This window comes from Dermochelys coriacea, chromosome 26 (assembly GCF_009764565.3).
Source record: "Dermochelys coriacea isolate rDerCor1 chromosome 26, rDerCor1.pri.v4, whole genome shotgun sequence".
NCBI lineage: Eukaryota > Metazoa > Chordata > Testudines > Dermochelyidae > Dermochelys > Dermochelys coriacea.
In genome coordinates this window covers 14,084,213-14,098,716 of record NC_050093.1, presented here as the reverse complement: position 1 = coordinate 14,098,716, position 14,504 = coordinate 14,084,213, and the positions used below count along the sequence as shown (strand labels likewise).

Sequence of the window (14,504 nt, the reverse complement as noted above, 5' to 3'; positions counted from 1 at the left end):
GCCCCAGTATCTAGCTCCCTTGCTGGGTCCCAAGGCCATAGACTCTGTCAGCCAGATGGGTGGGGAGGTGGACAGGCTCCCACTCCTGGTTCCAACCTATATGTCTGTGTGGAGTTTTCTGGGGTCAGGCCCCTCGGACCCCCAGTGGGAGCGGAAGGTGATGGTCAATGGGGAGACATTCTTGGGGTGGCGAGATCCTAGGACAGAGAGAACTGTTGTCAGGCCCCGGGTGGTGCAGCCTCAGATGCTGGGGGGCTGTGTGAGCTGGGTGAGGGTCCCAGAGATGAAGCCCCTCACCCTGCCTATGGCCCAGATCCCTGTGCAGACCCAGGAGGAGTGGGGCTGGCTGGTCTTTGGGGTTCTCCAAGATATCAGCTGTGAGACCCTGTTGGGGAGGACTGTGTCTCTTTGGGACAGGATCCAGGCCCTGCTGAGGGTTTGAATATGAATCCAGGGAACCAATCGGCGGAGAGGGAATTGGTCAGTGAAAATGCAAAAAGAAAAGGAGGACTTGTGGCACCTTAGAGACTAACAGATTTATTTGAGTATAAGCTTTCGTGAGCTACAGCTCACTTCATCGGATGCATTCGGTGGAAAACCGAATGCATCCGATGAAGTGAGCTGTAGCTCACGAAAGCTTATACTCAAATAAATTTGTTAGTCTCTAAGGTGCCACAAGTCCTCCTTTTCTTTTTTGCGAATACAGACTAACAGGGCTGTTACTCTGAAACCTGTGAAAATGCAGATGACCTGGCTGGTAGCAGGGAGGAGCTGCTAGGCTCAGGATATCTGCCTGCCTGTAACCAGACCCCTGGGGCTGGGTGGGACAGAGAGATGCTCCCGCCCTCTTGCACACTAGAGAGGGGGCTGGGGGCTCACGCTGGCTCTGATGCAGTGAGGAAAGCAGCGAGCTCGCTGCCTACCCCCACTGGGCCAGCAAGGGCAGCGCTGAGCACAGTGGGAGCTGAGACCCCAGCTGAGTTGAGGGAGACACAGGCAGGGCAGGGGATCTGTTGGGAGTGGCAAGGTGCTTGGTAAGGAAAGTTTGGATGAGCCTAGGCAGCCTTGTGAGCTGATGGCTTTGTCTAGTCTGGCCAGGAGAGTGGAAGATGAGTGTCCCTGAACCTTACCTGTTAGCTGGGTGGAGAGTTGTGAGAGTGAAGGAAACGTGCCTGTGTCTGTCAGGGGTATTGACTTGCCTATGGCGGGAGCTACCCCGGTCTCCAAGCAGTTGTCTGGGAACAGCCCTGTGTGCTGGGACCAGGGGAATGATCCCAAGCTGTGTGTCTGGTAAAGGAGAAAGTGTCTCTGGCTTTGTCTGTGGAGCGGACAGAAGGGGCCTTTCAGCCTGTGATGGCTGAGAATAGTGCAGTTGTCTCAGAGTTGGTTCTGGATTCAGCTAAAGCCCAGGAAGGGAATGGTCCTAAGTTTGTATCTGCTCGGGAGACTGGCCCTGTAACTAGGTCGCATCCAGTTAGCGTCTATGTAAAATCCCAGACAATTCTGGTGCTTGTATTTTGCCTTTTGCTAGTGTGTGGCTGGGAAAGGGTGTAGCAACTCTGTCTAATCAGAGTGAGATCCTAGCCAGGGCACAAGGAGAGCAGAAAGGTGATTTGATTGTGTTACCTACTGAGGGTGTGGAAACCTGTAGCAAGCAGGAAAAGATTCCTGAACTTGTGTGTGGCAAAGGGAAGGAGAAGGCTTCTAACCTTTTATCTAGGGAGTCTGAGAGTTTGCCTGAAGGGGGATTGTGTAGGAATCTGCCTGATGGGCCAGAGGTGATTCTGGATGTAAGTGAGACCCAGAAAGAGTCTGCTGTTGCTCAGGGAAGTGTTCCTCTAGAGCAAGCCCTAGGTAACGAGGGTAAGGGCAGAATTTCTGTGAAGGGTGAATTGTTACATAGAAAAGCCCCTAGGGAAAGGAATCCTCATGGAGTCTTTGCAAGCAGATTAGTGCAGCTGAAGGGTGTGAAAGTGATTTAATCAAGAAAGTTTCAGTTCCTAACAGCCAGAAAGTTTCTGTTGTGAATGAAGCCACTTGACTGTCCTGTTGGAGGATCCAGTGTGGATAGCTTTGAGAAGGTCTTAGATGGAGTGAAAGCTGTTAAGAAAGTTAAACAGTCCTCTAACCAAGTGGCTGTGTTTGGCCAGCTTGTTGGGGAGACAAGGTTGTTGAGAAAGGGATGTCTCCATGCTAGTTCTGTAAGTGAACAGTCTGTGGCCCAGGTCAAGATGGGGGCTCTTAACCAAGAGAGCCCGAATTGCAGGCCTCCAGACTGGAGTGCTGGGAGAAGACCCGATCCCAGTTTGACCCCAGGGGTTTTGGGGTGGCAAAAGGGCACGGGCCGCATAAACCTTCCCACATGCGGCATGCGAGTGCTATCGACCGCTCCCAACCTAAGGGAGGGCATGAAACTGGAAGGGCCTGGTGTAACTCCCACCAAGGAACGGGAGAGATGCTGGGGCATCCATGGGAACGTTGGTGGCTTCGAACTTCCCCAGATCACCAGCTAAAGTGACCCCGCTCAGTTCGGTCTCGAAAGGGGGAGAGATGTGACGAAGCGGGACTGTTCTTAATGTTTCCTCCGAATATTGTGGGGGTGCCTCAGTTTCCCCTATGCAATTCTTAAAAATCTAGGTGGTGGGATAAGGGTGTATGATCATTGCAGAGCCCTAGAGGGCAGGTGTGTGCAGGGGTCTGGACACAGAGAATGGCTGACACCCTGTTTCCTGGCAACTGATGGCCTGGGCCCTTCCGCCCTGCAAAGTGAGAGCTAAAGGGGTTGGAAAACGAAGGAATCAGGTGCCCTCCTGGCCCAGGAAATGGACAAAGCCCAGAGGAGGAGGGGCTGGAGATAGTTGCAGTTTGGGGCTGGCTGGGGACATGGAGTGAAGTGCAGATGGGGTTGTCTGGCTCACTGCCCCCCAAAATGGACCTGTCTGAGGGGTCCTGTTCTCTGCACCTACAAGCTCTGGTTTAGACCGTGTTCCTGTCGTCTAATAAACCTTCTGTGTTCCTGGCTGACTGAGAGTCACGTCTGACTGTGAAGTTGGGGGGCAGGATCCTCTGGCTTCCCCAGGAGCCCACCTGGGCAGACTGGCTGTGGGAAGCACACGGAGGGGCAGAGGATGCCAAATTCTCCGAGGTCAGACTCAGGAAGGTGGCAGTTGTGTGAGCTGTGTGTCCTGCAGACAGTCTGCTCCCAGAAAGGAGACTCCCCTAGAGTCGTGCCTGGCTTCGTAGGGAGCAGGTCCAGAGCATCGCCCGGGGACTCCGTGACGGGGGGGTACTGAAGGGGGTTGCCAAATCACAGTGCTGATGAGCATCACTCCCGGCTCAAGAGCCTTGGGCAGGCGCGGGACCCTAATAGGCCACTCCCAGAGGGGCCACGTATGGGGCAGACACAGGACAAGGCTCGTGGATTGTGCTGAGGCCGTGGCTCTGGCCTGGACACTGGTGGACCCTGGCCCTGCCCTGCCTAACACTCTCTCTGGTCTCTCTCCCTCTCCCGCCTGTCTTCGCAGGAATCGTCCGACAGCACCAACACCACCATAGAGGACGAGGACACGAAAGGTAACAGCCCCGCCATCAGCCAGCCAGGTGCCCCCCTGGGCTGGCCGGGCAGCAAGGTGTGGCAGGCAGTGCCCACCAGCTGGCGTCTCTGCGTTAGCAGCCTTGAGTGATCAGCCAGGAGAAGGGCGGTTGTGGGGTCGGCTGGGAGCTGCCCAGCGAGGGGGCAGAATGGGGGCCAAGTGGGGGGGACTGGGGAAGACAAGGGGGCTGAGACAGGAGAGGGGACACTGAACCAGAGACACTTCAATCTAGTGGGATCTAGGGGCAGTTTGGGGGGGTTCCCCCAGAATGGGGCACTGCCGCTGCTCAGAACTGGCAGGAGTCAGAGGAGAGGACCAGGAGCTGAATTCCATGGGTGAGTCCCAACGATACCTATTAAACGATGGGGTCTAAATTAGCTGTTACTGCTCAAGAAAGAGATCTTGGAGTCATTGCGGAGAGTTCTCTGAAAACATCCACTCAATGTGCAGTGGCAGCCAAAATAACGAACAGAATGCTGGGAATCATTAAGAAAGGGATAAAAAGAAAAGGAGGACTTGTGGCACCTTAGAGACTAACAAATTTATTTGAGCCTAAGCTTTCGTGAGCTACAGCTCACTTCATCGGATGCATTCAGTGGGAAATACAGTGGGGAGATTTATATACGTAGAGAACATAAAACAATGGGTGTTACCATACACACTTCTCAGAGTAGCAGCCGTGTTAGTCTGTATTCGCAAAAAAGAAAAGGAGTACTTGTGGATGCATTTGATGAAGTGAGCTGTAGCTCACAAAAGCTTATGCTCAAATAAATTTGTTAGTCTCTAAGGTGCCACAAGTCCTCCTTTTCTTTTTTACCATACACACTGTAACCAGAGTGATCACTTAAGGTGAGCTATTACCAGCAGGAGAGCAGGAGGGGGGAGGGAGAGGACTTTTTGTAGTGATAATCAAGGTGGGCCATTTCCAGCAGTTGACAAGACCGTCTGAGGAGCAGTGGGGGGTGGAATAAACTTGGGGAAATAGTTTTACTTTGTGTAATGACCCATCCACTTCCAGTCTCTGTTCAAGCCTAAGTTAATTGTATCCAGTTTGCAAATTAATTCCAATTCAACAGTCTCTCGTTGGAGTCTGTTTCTGAAGTTATTTTTGTTGAAGAATTGCAACTTTTAGGTCTGTAATCGAGTGACTGGAGAGATTGAAGTGTTCTCCGACTGGTTTTTGAATGTTATAATTCTTGACATCTGATTTGTGTCCATTTACTCTTTTACGTAGAAACTGTCCAGTTTGACCAATGTACATGGCAGAGGGGCATTGCTGGCACATGATGGCATATATCACATTGGTAGATGCGCAGGTGAACGAGCCTCTGATAGTGTGGCTGATGTGATTAGGCCCTATGATGGTGTCCCCTGAATAGATATGTGGACACGTTGGCAACGGGCTTTGTTGCAAGGATAGGTTCCTGGGTTAGTGGTTCTGTTGCGTGGTGTGTGGTTGCTGGTGGGTATTTGCTTCAGGTTGGGGGTTGTCTGTAAGCAAGGACTGGCCTGTCTCCCAAGATCTGTGAGAGTGATGGGTCGTCCTTCAGGATAGGTTGTAGATCCTTGATGATGCGTTGGAGAGGTTTTAGTTGGGGGCTGAAGGTGATACAAAATGGATACAATTAACTTAGGCTTGTATAGAGACTGGGAGTGGATGGGTCATTACACAAAGTAAAACTATTTCCCCATGAAGAAAAGGAGTACTTGTGGCACCTTAGAGACTAACAAATTTATTAGAGCATAAGCTTTCGTGAGCTACAGCTCACTTCATCGGATGCATCCGATGAAGTGAGCTGTAGCTCACGAAAGCTTATGCTCTAATAAATTTGTTAGTCTCTAAGGTGCCACAAGTACTCCTTTTCTTTTTGTGAATACAGACTAACACGGCTGCTACTCTGAAACCTGTCATTATTTCCCCATGTTTATCCCCCTCCCTCCGTCCCCACCCCCTGCTGTTCCTCAGACGTTCTTGTCAACTGCTGGAAATGCCCCACCTTGATTATCACTACAAAAGGTTCCCCCATCCCCTTCCCCCCCACCCCCCCCCCCCGCTCTCCTGCTGGTAATATCTCACCTTAAGTGATCACTCTCCTTACAGTGTGTATGGTAACACCCATTGTTTCATGTTCTCTGTGTATATAAATCTCCCCACTGTATTGTCCACTGAATGCATCCGATGAAGTGAGCTGTAGCTCACGAAAGCTTATGCTCAAATAAATTTGTTAGTCTCTAAGGTGCCACAAGTCCGCCTTTTCTTTTTGTGAATACAGACTAACACGGCTGCTACTCTGAAACCTAAGAAAGGGATAGAGAATAGGACAGAAGATGTCATATTGCCTCTATATAAATCCATGGTACACCCACATCTTGAATACTGTGTGCAGATGTGGTTGCCCCATCTCAAAAAAGATACATTGGAATTGGAAAAGGTTCAGAAAACGGCAACAAAAATGATTAGGGGGATGGAACAGCTTCCATATGAGGAGAGATTGACAAGACTGGGACCTGTCAGCTTGGAAAAGAGATGACTAAAGGGGGATATGATAGAGGTCTATAAAATCATGCCTGGTGTGGAGAAAGTAAATCAGGAAGTGTTATTTACTCCTTCTCATAACACAAGAACTAGAGTCACCAAAGGAAATTAATAGGCAGCAGGTTTAAAACACACAAAAGGAAGTATTTCTTCACACAACGCACAGTCAACCTGTGGAACTCCTTGCCAAAGGATGTTATGAAGGCCAAGACTACAACAGGGTTCAAAAAAGAACTAGATAAATTCATGGAGGCTAGGTCCATCAATGGCTATTAGCCATGATGGGCAAGGATGGTGTCCCTAGCCTCTGTTTGCCAGAAGCTGGGAATGTGGAACCTGTGGGGATTCTGGGACGGGGCTCACTCTGCGTGTGCCGCGGGCAAGGGGGTGAATCTGGGATGGGGCTCACTCTGTGTCTGTCAGTGGTGGGGGGTTCTGGGTTGGGGCTTGGTCTGCGTGTGCTGGGGGGGTTCTGGGATGGGGCTCGGTCTGTGTGTGCCGGGGGTGGGGGGTTCTGGGACGGGGCTCGCGCTGCGTGTGCTGGGGGGTCTGGGACAGGGTGCGCTATTTGTGTGCCCTGGGGGGCGGGCTGGGCTGGGCCAGAGTCCCTCTGCATGCCCTGGGCTGGAGCTTGCTGCATGCCAGTGTGGCTGCCGTTGGGCTCCTCTCCTGTTCCCAGCCGGCGCTGGGCTGGCCCGAGCTGAGACTCCCCCAGGGATCCAGGCCAACGTCCCCTTTTCCTGCAGGGCTTCGGGGCTTGGTTTTCAAACCAATTTTCTCTGCCGTTCCGCAGCTCCTGCGCCCTTGGTACCTGGGCTGCGGGATCCCAGCCAGCATTCCCCGCAGCCTCTGGCAGGGCTCTGGGTCACCAGCCCCACGTCAGAGAGCGGGCAGTGCCACAGAGCACCTAGGGAGTCAGGAGCAGAGCCGGGTGTAAAACCCAGGAGTCCTGGCTCCCAGCCTGGGGCCTCAGTGTCTCTCTCTGTATTCACGCCCCCTCAGGGCTCCACTCTGTCATCTCTCCCCAGCCCGCGGTGTGAAACCCAGTGTTCCTCCTTTCCCTGGGATCTATCCCTCTCCTGCTGTATCCACTCGCTCTCCCCCAGCCAAGAGCCCTGGTACAGCCCATCTCCTCTCGCCCTGTATAAGTCACCTCGGCTGCTCGTCCTGGGGGTGCAGGGCTGGCTCCTACACAGCCCGTCCAGCCACTCTCCCATCCCATGTGGCCTCGTGGCCGGAGCACTAGAAAACATCCTGGGGGAACCACCCTGTCTTGTCCCCGGGGGGAACTCGTGGAGCTTTGCCATCTCGTGTGGGGCATCAGGCAGGCCCAGGGGCCCACAGTCAGTGCCCGACGGGGACGCAGCCGGGAAGCAGGATATTGCCAAGCTCCGGCAGGAGAGCTGTGTTGGGTCTGGCTGTCGTGCGGGTGGACGCAGGGCAGGACTTGCCCGGGATCCAGGTTAGGGAGGGGATTATAATGGCTAGCCGTGCCAAGGACAGGGCACCTAGAGGGCAGGGAGTAACCCCAGCCACTCTGCCTTGTTCAGCGGCTGCAGGGGCAGATACATCCCCTCCACCCCACCCCGGAGCAAGCTAAGGCTGCCCTAAATTGCACCCCAGCCTCTGGGCCTTTGCAAAGGGTGCAAAATTGCTGCACTGCTCTCTGCTCCTGCCATGTCCCTTCCGGTCTCCACGCTGCCGGCAGCTGGTACAGAGCCCTGTGCCTGAGCAGAGGGGCTGCCTGCACCCGGGGGTGCCTGCCTGTGGCCCCTTTGTGCCCGCTCAGCTGCACTGGGCAGCACTGGAGCGTGGTCTGCATTTAGCATGTTAGGCGTTCATCTCGACACAGTGAAGTGCCCCAGGAGCCTTTCCTTTCTGACCGTCGCCTGCCCCCCACCCCTTGCCCAGACTGGGATGCAGGGGTGGGTTCTGGAGGACGAATCCAGCCTTCTCCTGCCGCAAGGCGACGACCTGGGCTAGCCCCTTGTGGCACCGAGGGGCTTCGCCACGGCAGGTTGGTTTTGATATTAATACCGAAGGGTCCTTAGAGGGAAATTAGCGCCGTGGAGTCCATAGCCTTGCTCCCTGTCCCTGACAGCACCGGGGAAGCCCTGCTCTTGGAAATCAATACAGATCCTCCTCCCACACCTGCTCCTCCCCTGCTTTCCTCCTGTCTGCTGCTTTTCCATTCCATTTGTTTTCTCATCCTTCTCTCCATTCTTTTGTCTGTCGTGTCCCAGCTGCCAGGTTCTCTGACATTTTATTCACAGTGAGGAGGGGCTCCGGGCCCCCGGACGCTGAAGGGCTGCAACCTGCCACCAGCCAGCCCTGCCCATCTCCAGCTGTCACAAACCCTCCACCTCCCCAGCGTAAGTAGCGGGTGTGACCGGGGCTTCTGTGGCAGAACATCAGCGTCTGTGGCAGAACATCAGCCCTGCAGATGACTGTCCCCTGGGGCTTGGGCAGGAGGTCCCGGTGTCCAGGAGCCAAGCTAAAGAGATAAGGGTTGTATCTGCCGTCTCTCATGGTTTGAGAGCGAGTCTTGCAATGGGTGCAGTTTTCCTGAAAGGCCTGGCTCCCAGAGACGCTCACGTTGCAGGGCTGCTGGCGTGAGACAATTAAACAGGATGAGCCAGGCCCTCAGAATCCGGAACGTGGCCTCGTCAGACCGGACTGAGGTTTAAAAAAAAAAGACCCAATGGAGGTTGGGCTCCATTTCTTTGCCGCCTGGTTTCTGAGCCTTTAGGTTACTTGCCAAGCTTTTCTCTGCAACCACCACCACGAGGAAGGTGCTGCCTGTGGCGGGAAAGCTGAGCCTTTCTTGGTAATCACCTGCCCCCAGGAGCAAACATTGCCAGACTCGCTTTAAAGCCCCTGCCATGCTGCCTGCCCTCCCCAGCACGATCGGAACGGCCTGTTCCTGCAGTATTTGTCTGAAGTCAACCGGCATTTTCCCTGGGATGCTGCCTGAACTCTTCCCTAAACCCCAGGGGAGCAGAGCTGAGCATTTCTCTCCCCGCTTCATTGGGAACTTGTTTGCTGGCTTAGCCCCGTGCTGCCTTGCGCCCCTCCAAACAGCAGCATTATAAGCTGGATTTGCCAGGATCGCTCCCTTCTATTGATCGTCCCAGTACCAACCTCCAGACTCGTTGTGCACGAGAGGTCACTGTTATTATTTGTATTACCGGCACGTCCACATGCCCCAGGACCCCACTGCGCCAGGCGCTGTACAGACACAGAGCAAAAGAGGGGGCGGGCTAATCATTACCATCCCCAGAATGGCAAGGTACCGCCATGCGCCCGGCCCAAGTCATGCAGCGAGTCCGTTGCAGGGCTGGGGTTCGAAGCCAGGCGTTCTTGGCTCTCAGCCCCCTAGGGAGCCCTGACACTAAACCACAGACCAGTCCCGTTCCCCAGAGTCATAGGCAGAACGCAGGGCACGCTGGCTATCGGAACCAGTGCGGCTGGGCCAGTCAACTCGAAAAGCCCCCTGGCCTCCCCGCAGCTCCAGGCTCTTCCCCGCACTCCTCCTCTCCGTCACGCTTCCATTCCACCTGTCTCCTCATCCTTCTCTCATCTGTCTCATCCCAGCCACCAAGTTCTCTGACATTTTAAGCACGGTGAGGAAGGGCTCTGGGCCCCCGGACGCTGAGGGGCCGCGGCCTGCCGTAAGCCAGCCCTGCCCGTCTCCAACCGTGGCGAACCCTCTTGTTCCCCAGCGTAAGTAGCAGGGCTCGGGGGCCTGCGGCTCGGCACTGGAAGCGCTGTGTGTGTTTCTGTGGCCGCCAGGACCGGGAGAAGTCGCCCGTCGGGTGCCTCCCGGCTGCGTGCGGTGGGGACTATGGCTCATCTGCCCCTTCGCTCGCTTCTTTCGGGGCTCCTGGTCTGAGCGCCGGGCGTTTGTTCTGTGCCCTGTGTGTGGAGGCCGAGCTGGGCATGGCTTGTGGGGACTCCCCTGCCCTTAGCCTTGAGCCCACCATCCTGGGGCAGCCAACGGGCAAGCAACGGGCCCCAGGGTTTTCCAGCGGGACCCAATCACTGTCCCTCTTCCGGGCCAAAGCAGGGGTCTCTAGACATGCTCTGGCTCCTTTGGCTTGAAAGGAACCGGGCCCCTTCTGGTGCGGTTCTGCCCACCGCAGCCCCTCACCAAGCCAAGGCTGGTTAGGTTCCAACATAGGCACCCGCCACCCTCATTTCACCACTGCCGAATGGTGCCCGGGCTAGGAGCTGGGCTCCGGCCTCCCTTCGCTGGGCTAAACGGCAACAGGATGTGCCCATGCCCACGCCCACTGCAGAACTGAGTGCCACAGCGATCACAGCACCCACCTGGCAATGCTGGGCCACAAGCCCTGCACACAGTTGGAGCAAAGCCGAATGCGGGTCGCTCTGCTCCCGATAAGCCACCCCACTGCGGGGATGAGGGGGTCAGGGCTGGTGCCCCTCACTCCTTTCCAGCATGGTGCCAAGGGCCGGCAGGGCAGGTATCAAGGCTTCTCCTGCTGGTTTTTGCCTTTAGAAGCAGGCTCGTCCCTGACTCGGTGGTGCTCTCTTTGGTGGTGGGGGGTCTTGGGGCCACATCTCCCACCAAAGAGGGGCCATTTGTGTCCAGCACCGGGGCCTTCCAAAGCTGAAACGCGAGCTTCAGCTAAAACTCTCCAGCTGGGGCTGGAACAAACTCATCCCTGCAGGTCGGGCACCGAGGGGAGCCAGGAACATGCAGTCCCCAGTGGATTACTAGGGCCATAAACAACAACGGGGGGCTTTCACCAGCCCTCCCCTTCCCGAACCCCTCCCTGGCACCTCGATCACAGTCCTGCGTGGTCTGCGCTCCAGAGAGCTGGATTTCTGAATGTAAAAACAACCAGCGCTCTCCCCTTTTCGGCTCCTCTGCTCAGCCGGAAGGTGCTGGGGAGAGACTCGTGCCCTAGGGGCTCCACCCGGCCTCGGTGCTGCCGTGACTGGGTCTGGCGGGGAGGGCATGCATCCCAGGTCAGGTGAATCCCGTCTTTCCCTGGGCTCCTCCCCGTCTCACTTTTCCATTCCTTGCATCTTCTCACCCATCTCTCGGCCTTCCCGGCCCAGCCGCCAGGTTCTCTGACCTTTTGAACACGGTGAGAAGGGGCTCCGGGCCCCCGGACACTGCCATCAGCCAGCCCTGCCCATCTCCAGCTGTCACGAACCCTCTGCCTCCCCAGCGTAAGTAGTGGGGCTTGGGGAGTGGGGGCTGCGGCTCGACTTCAGTCACCCAGCTTGGATCCACCTCCAGCCCTGAAATCTGCCCTGGCAGCTGCCCCGGGGCTGGGTCTCAGTGTGTGCTCTCCTGGCACGGAGCCCAAACCCATCCGCAATGCCCAAGTGGGAACCAGTGGGCTGGCAGGGCAGCATGGAGGGCCACTGGCAGAGTGGGGGGCAGAGCGAGGATATCAGAGAGGGCTGCTGGGTCAGGACCGAGGAGCATCGGCAGAGCTGTGTGGGGAGCCCAGGGCTGGGATAGCAGGGGGGCTGTGGGTCAGGACTGAGGGGCATCGGCAGAGCTGTGTGGGGAGCCCAGGGCTGGGATAGCAGGGGGGCTGCGGGTCAGGACTGAGGGGCATCAGCAGAGCTGTGTGGGGAGCCCAGGGCTGGGATAGCAGGGGGGCTGCGGGTCAGGACTGAGGGGCATCAGCAGAGCTGTGTGGGAGCCCAGGGCTGGGATAGCAGGGGGGCTGCGGGTCAGGACTGAGGGGCATCGGCAGAGCTGTGTGGGGAGCCGAGGGCTGGAATAGCAGGGGGGCTGCGGGTCAGGACTGAGGGGCATCGGCAGAGCTGTGTGGGGAGCCGAGGGCTGGAATAGCAGGGGGGCTGCGGGTCAGGACTGAGGGGCATCAGCAGAGCTGTGTGGGGAGCCGAGGGCTGGGATAGCAGGGGGGGCTGGGGGTCAGTACTGAGGAGTGTTGGCACGGATGTATGCTGGCAGGAGGAGAGTTTTGCTCAGTTCAGGTGCTGACGGTTCACGCTTGTTTCCCCTGAGTGCTGGGCTCTGGGCTCCTGCCCAGCCGCTGGAGAGTCGGGTGTCCCGGGAGCCCCGGCACGGATCGTTTACAGGGCTGGACGATAGGGGCAGACATGGGGAATGGGAGCTGCCATGCCCGGCAGCTAGCGCTGAGCCAGGGGTGGGGAGCGGACCAGGGAGGAGCAGGCATGGCTGGCAGGCTCCCAGGTAAGGGCTGGTTTGGCTGGGGCCAGGGAAGGATTTGGGGAGTCTCTGGAGCGGGCTGGGGTGGGGACAGAGTATTCCCTTCCCCTGAAGGCTCTGCTGGGTGCCAAGGACGATTAGCCACAGCTGATGTGGCAGGACAGGAATTTGAATTAACTCAGGGATGGAGGGCGACTTATGTGGGAGACGGATTAGCCCCCATCTGCCACTGTTGGCTTCTGCTGAACCATCTGGGGCTGGCCACTGATGCAGCCAGGAGCCCGGATGAGACGGGCCATGACTGTGTAACTCCTCCATGCAGGCCAGCTGGCCCCCAACCCTTGCCCGCTGCAGGTGGGACACGCTCTGCCTTGGCACCGAGTGAGCGCTCACCCCGCTGGCATTGATGCCTGGTGTACCTCCCGTGTATTTTGGAGCCCTTCCCCCAGCTGGGCTGTTCTGTGGGCGAGCAGGGACCATGGCCAGACAGCAAGAGAAAGGGGAACCGGGGTGCCTGGCAAGAAGAGCCCCTCTGGGGCAGGCTCCAGGCCCCCAGGAGCTTCAAGGCCGGGGGCGCCAGCTAGAGAGGGGTTAGACTAGAACCCCCCACTGCATTGGATTGAAGTGTCTCAGGGCCTGCATCCCCCCTCCCTCGCCCCGCTGTGACTGGGAGCGGGGCGGGATGCCCTGACGCCAGCCCCTGCCCCCCGGAGAGGCTCAGCTCCACTCTGCCCCAGCACAGTAGAGCACAAGGGGCAGGGCTGGCCGGCTGCCGGGCCTGTGGGGAAGGAGGGGGGATCCCCAGGGGGCCCAGGGGCAGGAAACGGATGCCGGGGGGCAGGCCAGAAGTTTCCGAAACGCTGCTCCGAGGAGCCATAATGCATGGGCGCTGAGCTAAATGGGTCACCTGGGCTTCTCCCAGGGCCCCTTCCTCCCCCCAGGTCTGCTTCACAGTGATGGGGGGCGGGCATGGGGCGAGGGGGGGTTGTGGGCATGGGGTGCAGGAGGACTATGGGGCTGGGCCGGGAGGGTATGAGGAAGGGGCTTGAGCTGACTGGTTTTTCAGGGTATGCTGCTCTGCTGGGCACTGCCCGGTTTTGGGCCCTGGAGGCAGAAGCCCTGGGGGTGCCCACCAGGCAGTCCCAGAGCGGGCGCCCCCCATATGCGACCCCAGACACACACACACACACTCACACAGCGCCTCTGCCAGGGCAGAAGGGGGGCGGGCCCCGTGTGCTGGGCTCTGCCCCGAACCAGCAGACGGTGGGTTGCGATGAGTCAGCCCACCCACCGGTAACAGCCGGGCTCCCCCCGGTGCCCACCCCCTGCTGACACCCCCTGTTCTCCTCCCTGCAGCCCGCAAGCAGGAAATCATCAAGATCACCGAGCAGCTGATCGAGGCCGTGAACAACGGGGACTTCGAGGCCTACGCGTGAGTCCCCGGGGCCGAGCGGTGCTGGGTGCGGGGCCCTGCAGGCGGCCTGGGCAAGGCCCCCCCCCCAGCCTCAGGCCATGCTGAGAGCCAAGCCCAGGTGGGGGAGGAGGCAGGGGCCCCACCCGCCGGGCGGGCAGGGAGATGGGCACCAGGCCGGCGTGGGGGTCTCGGTGGAGGGGCAGCGGGTTCTCTCTGGCTGGGGCTGGGGCACTGCCAGGCGCCTGGCCCGGTCGCTCATCGCCCAACTCTTCCCTTCTAGGAAGATCTGCGACCCAGGCCTGACGTCATTCGAACCCGAAGCCCTGGGCAACCTGGTCGAGGGGATGGACTTCCACCGATTCTACTTCGAAAACTGTGAGTGAGCGTGCCCGCTGCCAGGGCCAGGCTGGGCCCCCCGGACCCTGCACCCAGGGGTGCCGCTGGCCGGCCCAGCTCGGCCTCCAGGCTCACCTTGGCCAGCCCAGCGCAGGGTTCGGGGTCCTGCTGGCCGGACTTGGTCAGTGCCCGGGCAGCCGGCCCAGCACAGTGCCCCGTGGTCGTATCGGCCAGCACGGCACAGGACTTGGGGGGACCTGCCCTCTGGCCCCACTTGGCGTGCGGAGGTCCTGCTGGCTGGCCTGGCTTGGCGCCCAGGGGTCCTGTCAGCCCAACCCAGCTCAGCACCCAGGGTCCTTCTGGCTGGGCCCTGGCCCTTGATTTGATGCTCAGAGCAAGACTTATCCAAGACCCCTCACCTCCTGGCTCTGACTCAGTGGGCCTCAC

General features: G+C 58.1%; 1 protein-coding gene across 9 annotated transcripts in view; it reads left to right on the top strand.

The window, feature by feature from the left end:
• The window catches only part of CAMK2B (calcium/calmodulin dependent protein kinase II beta), a 144,433-nt gene that overhangs the window by 123,378 nt on the left and 6,551 nt on the right, over window positions 1–14,504 (top strand). For all 9 annotated transcript variants that reach the window (XM_038384708.2, XM_038384710.1, XM_038384715.2 and 6 more), the window contains 3 exons: window positions 3,525–3,573; window positions 13,664–13,739; window positions 14,002–14,096. In XM_038384708.2, coding sequence (XP_038240636.1) covers window positions 3,525–3,573; window positions 13,664–13,739; window positions 14,002–14,096 — 220 coding nt within the window. The remainder of the gene's footprint in view (window positions 1–3,524; window positions 3,574–13,663; window positions 13,740–14,001; window positions 14,097–14,504) is intronic.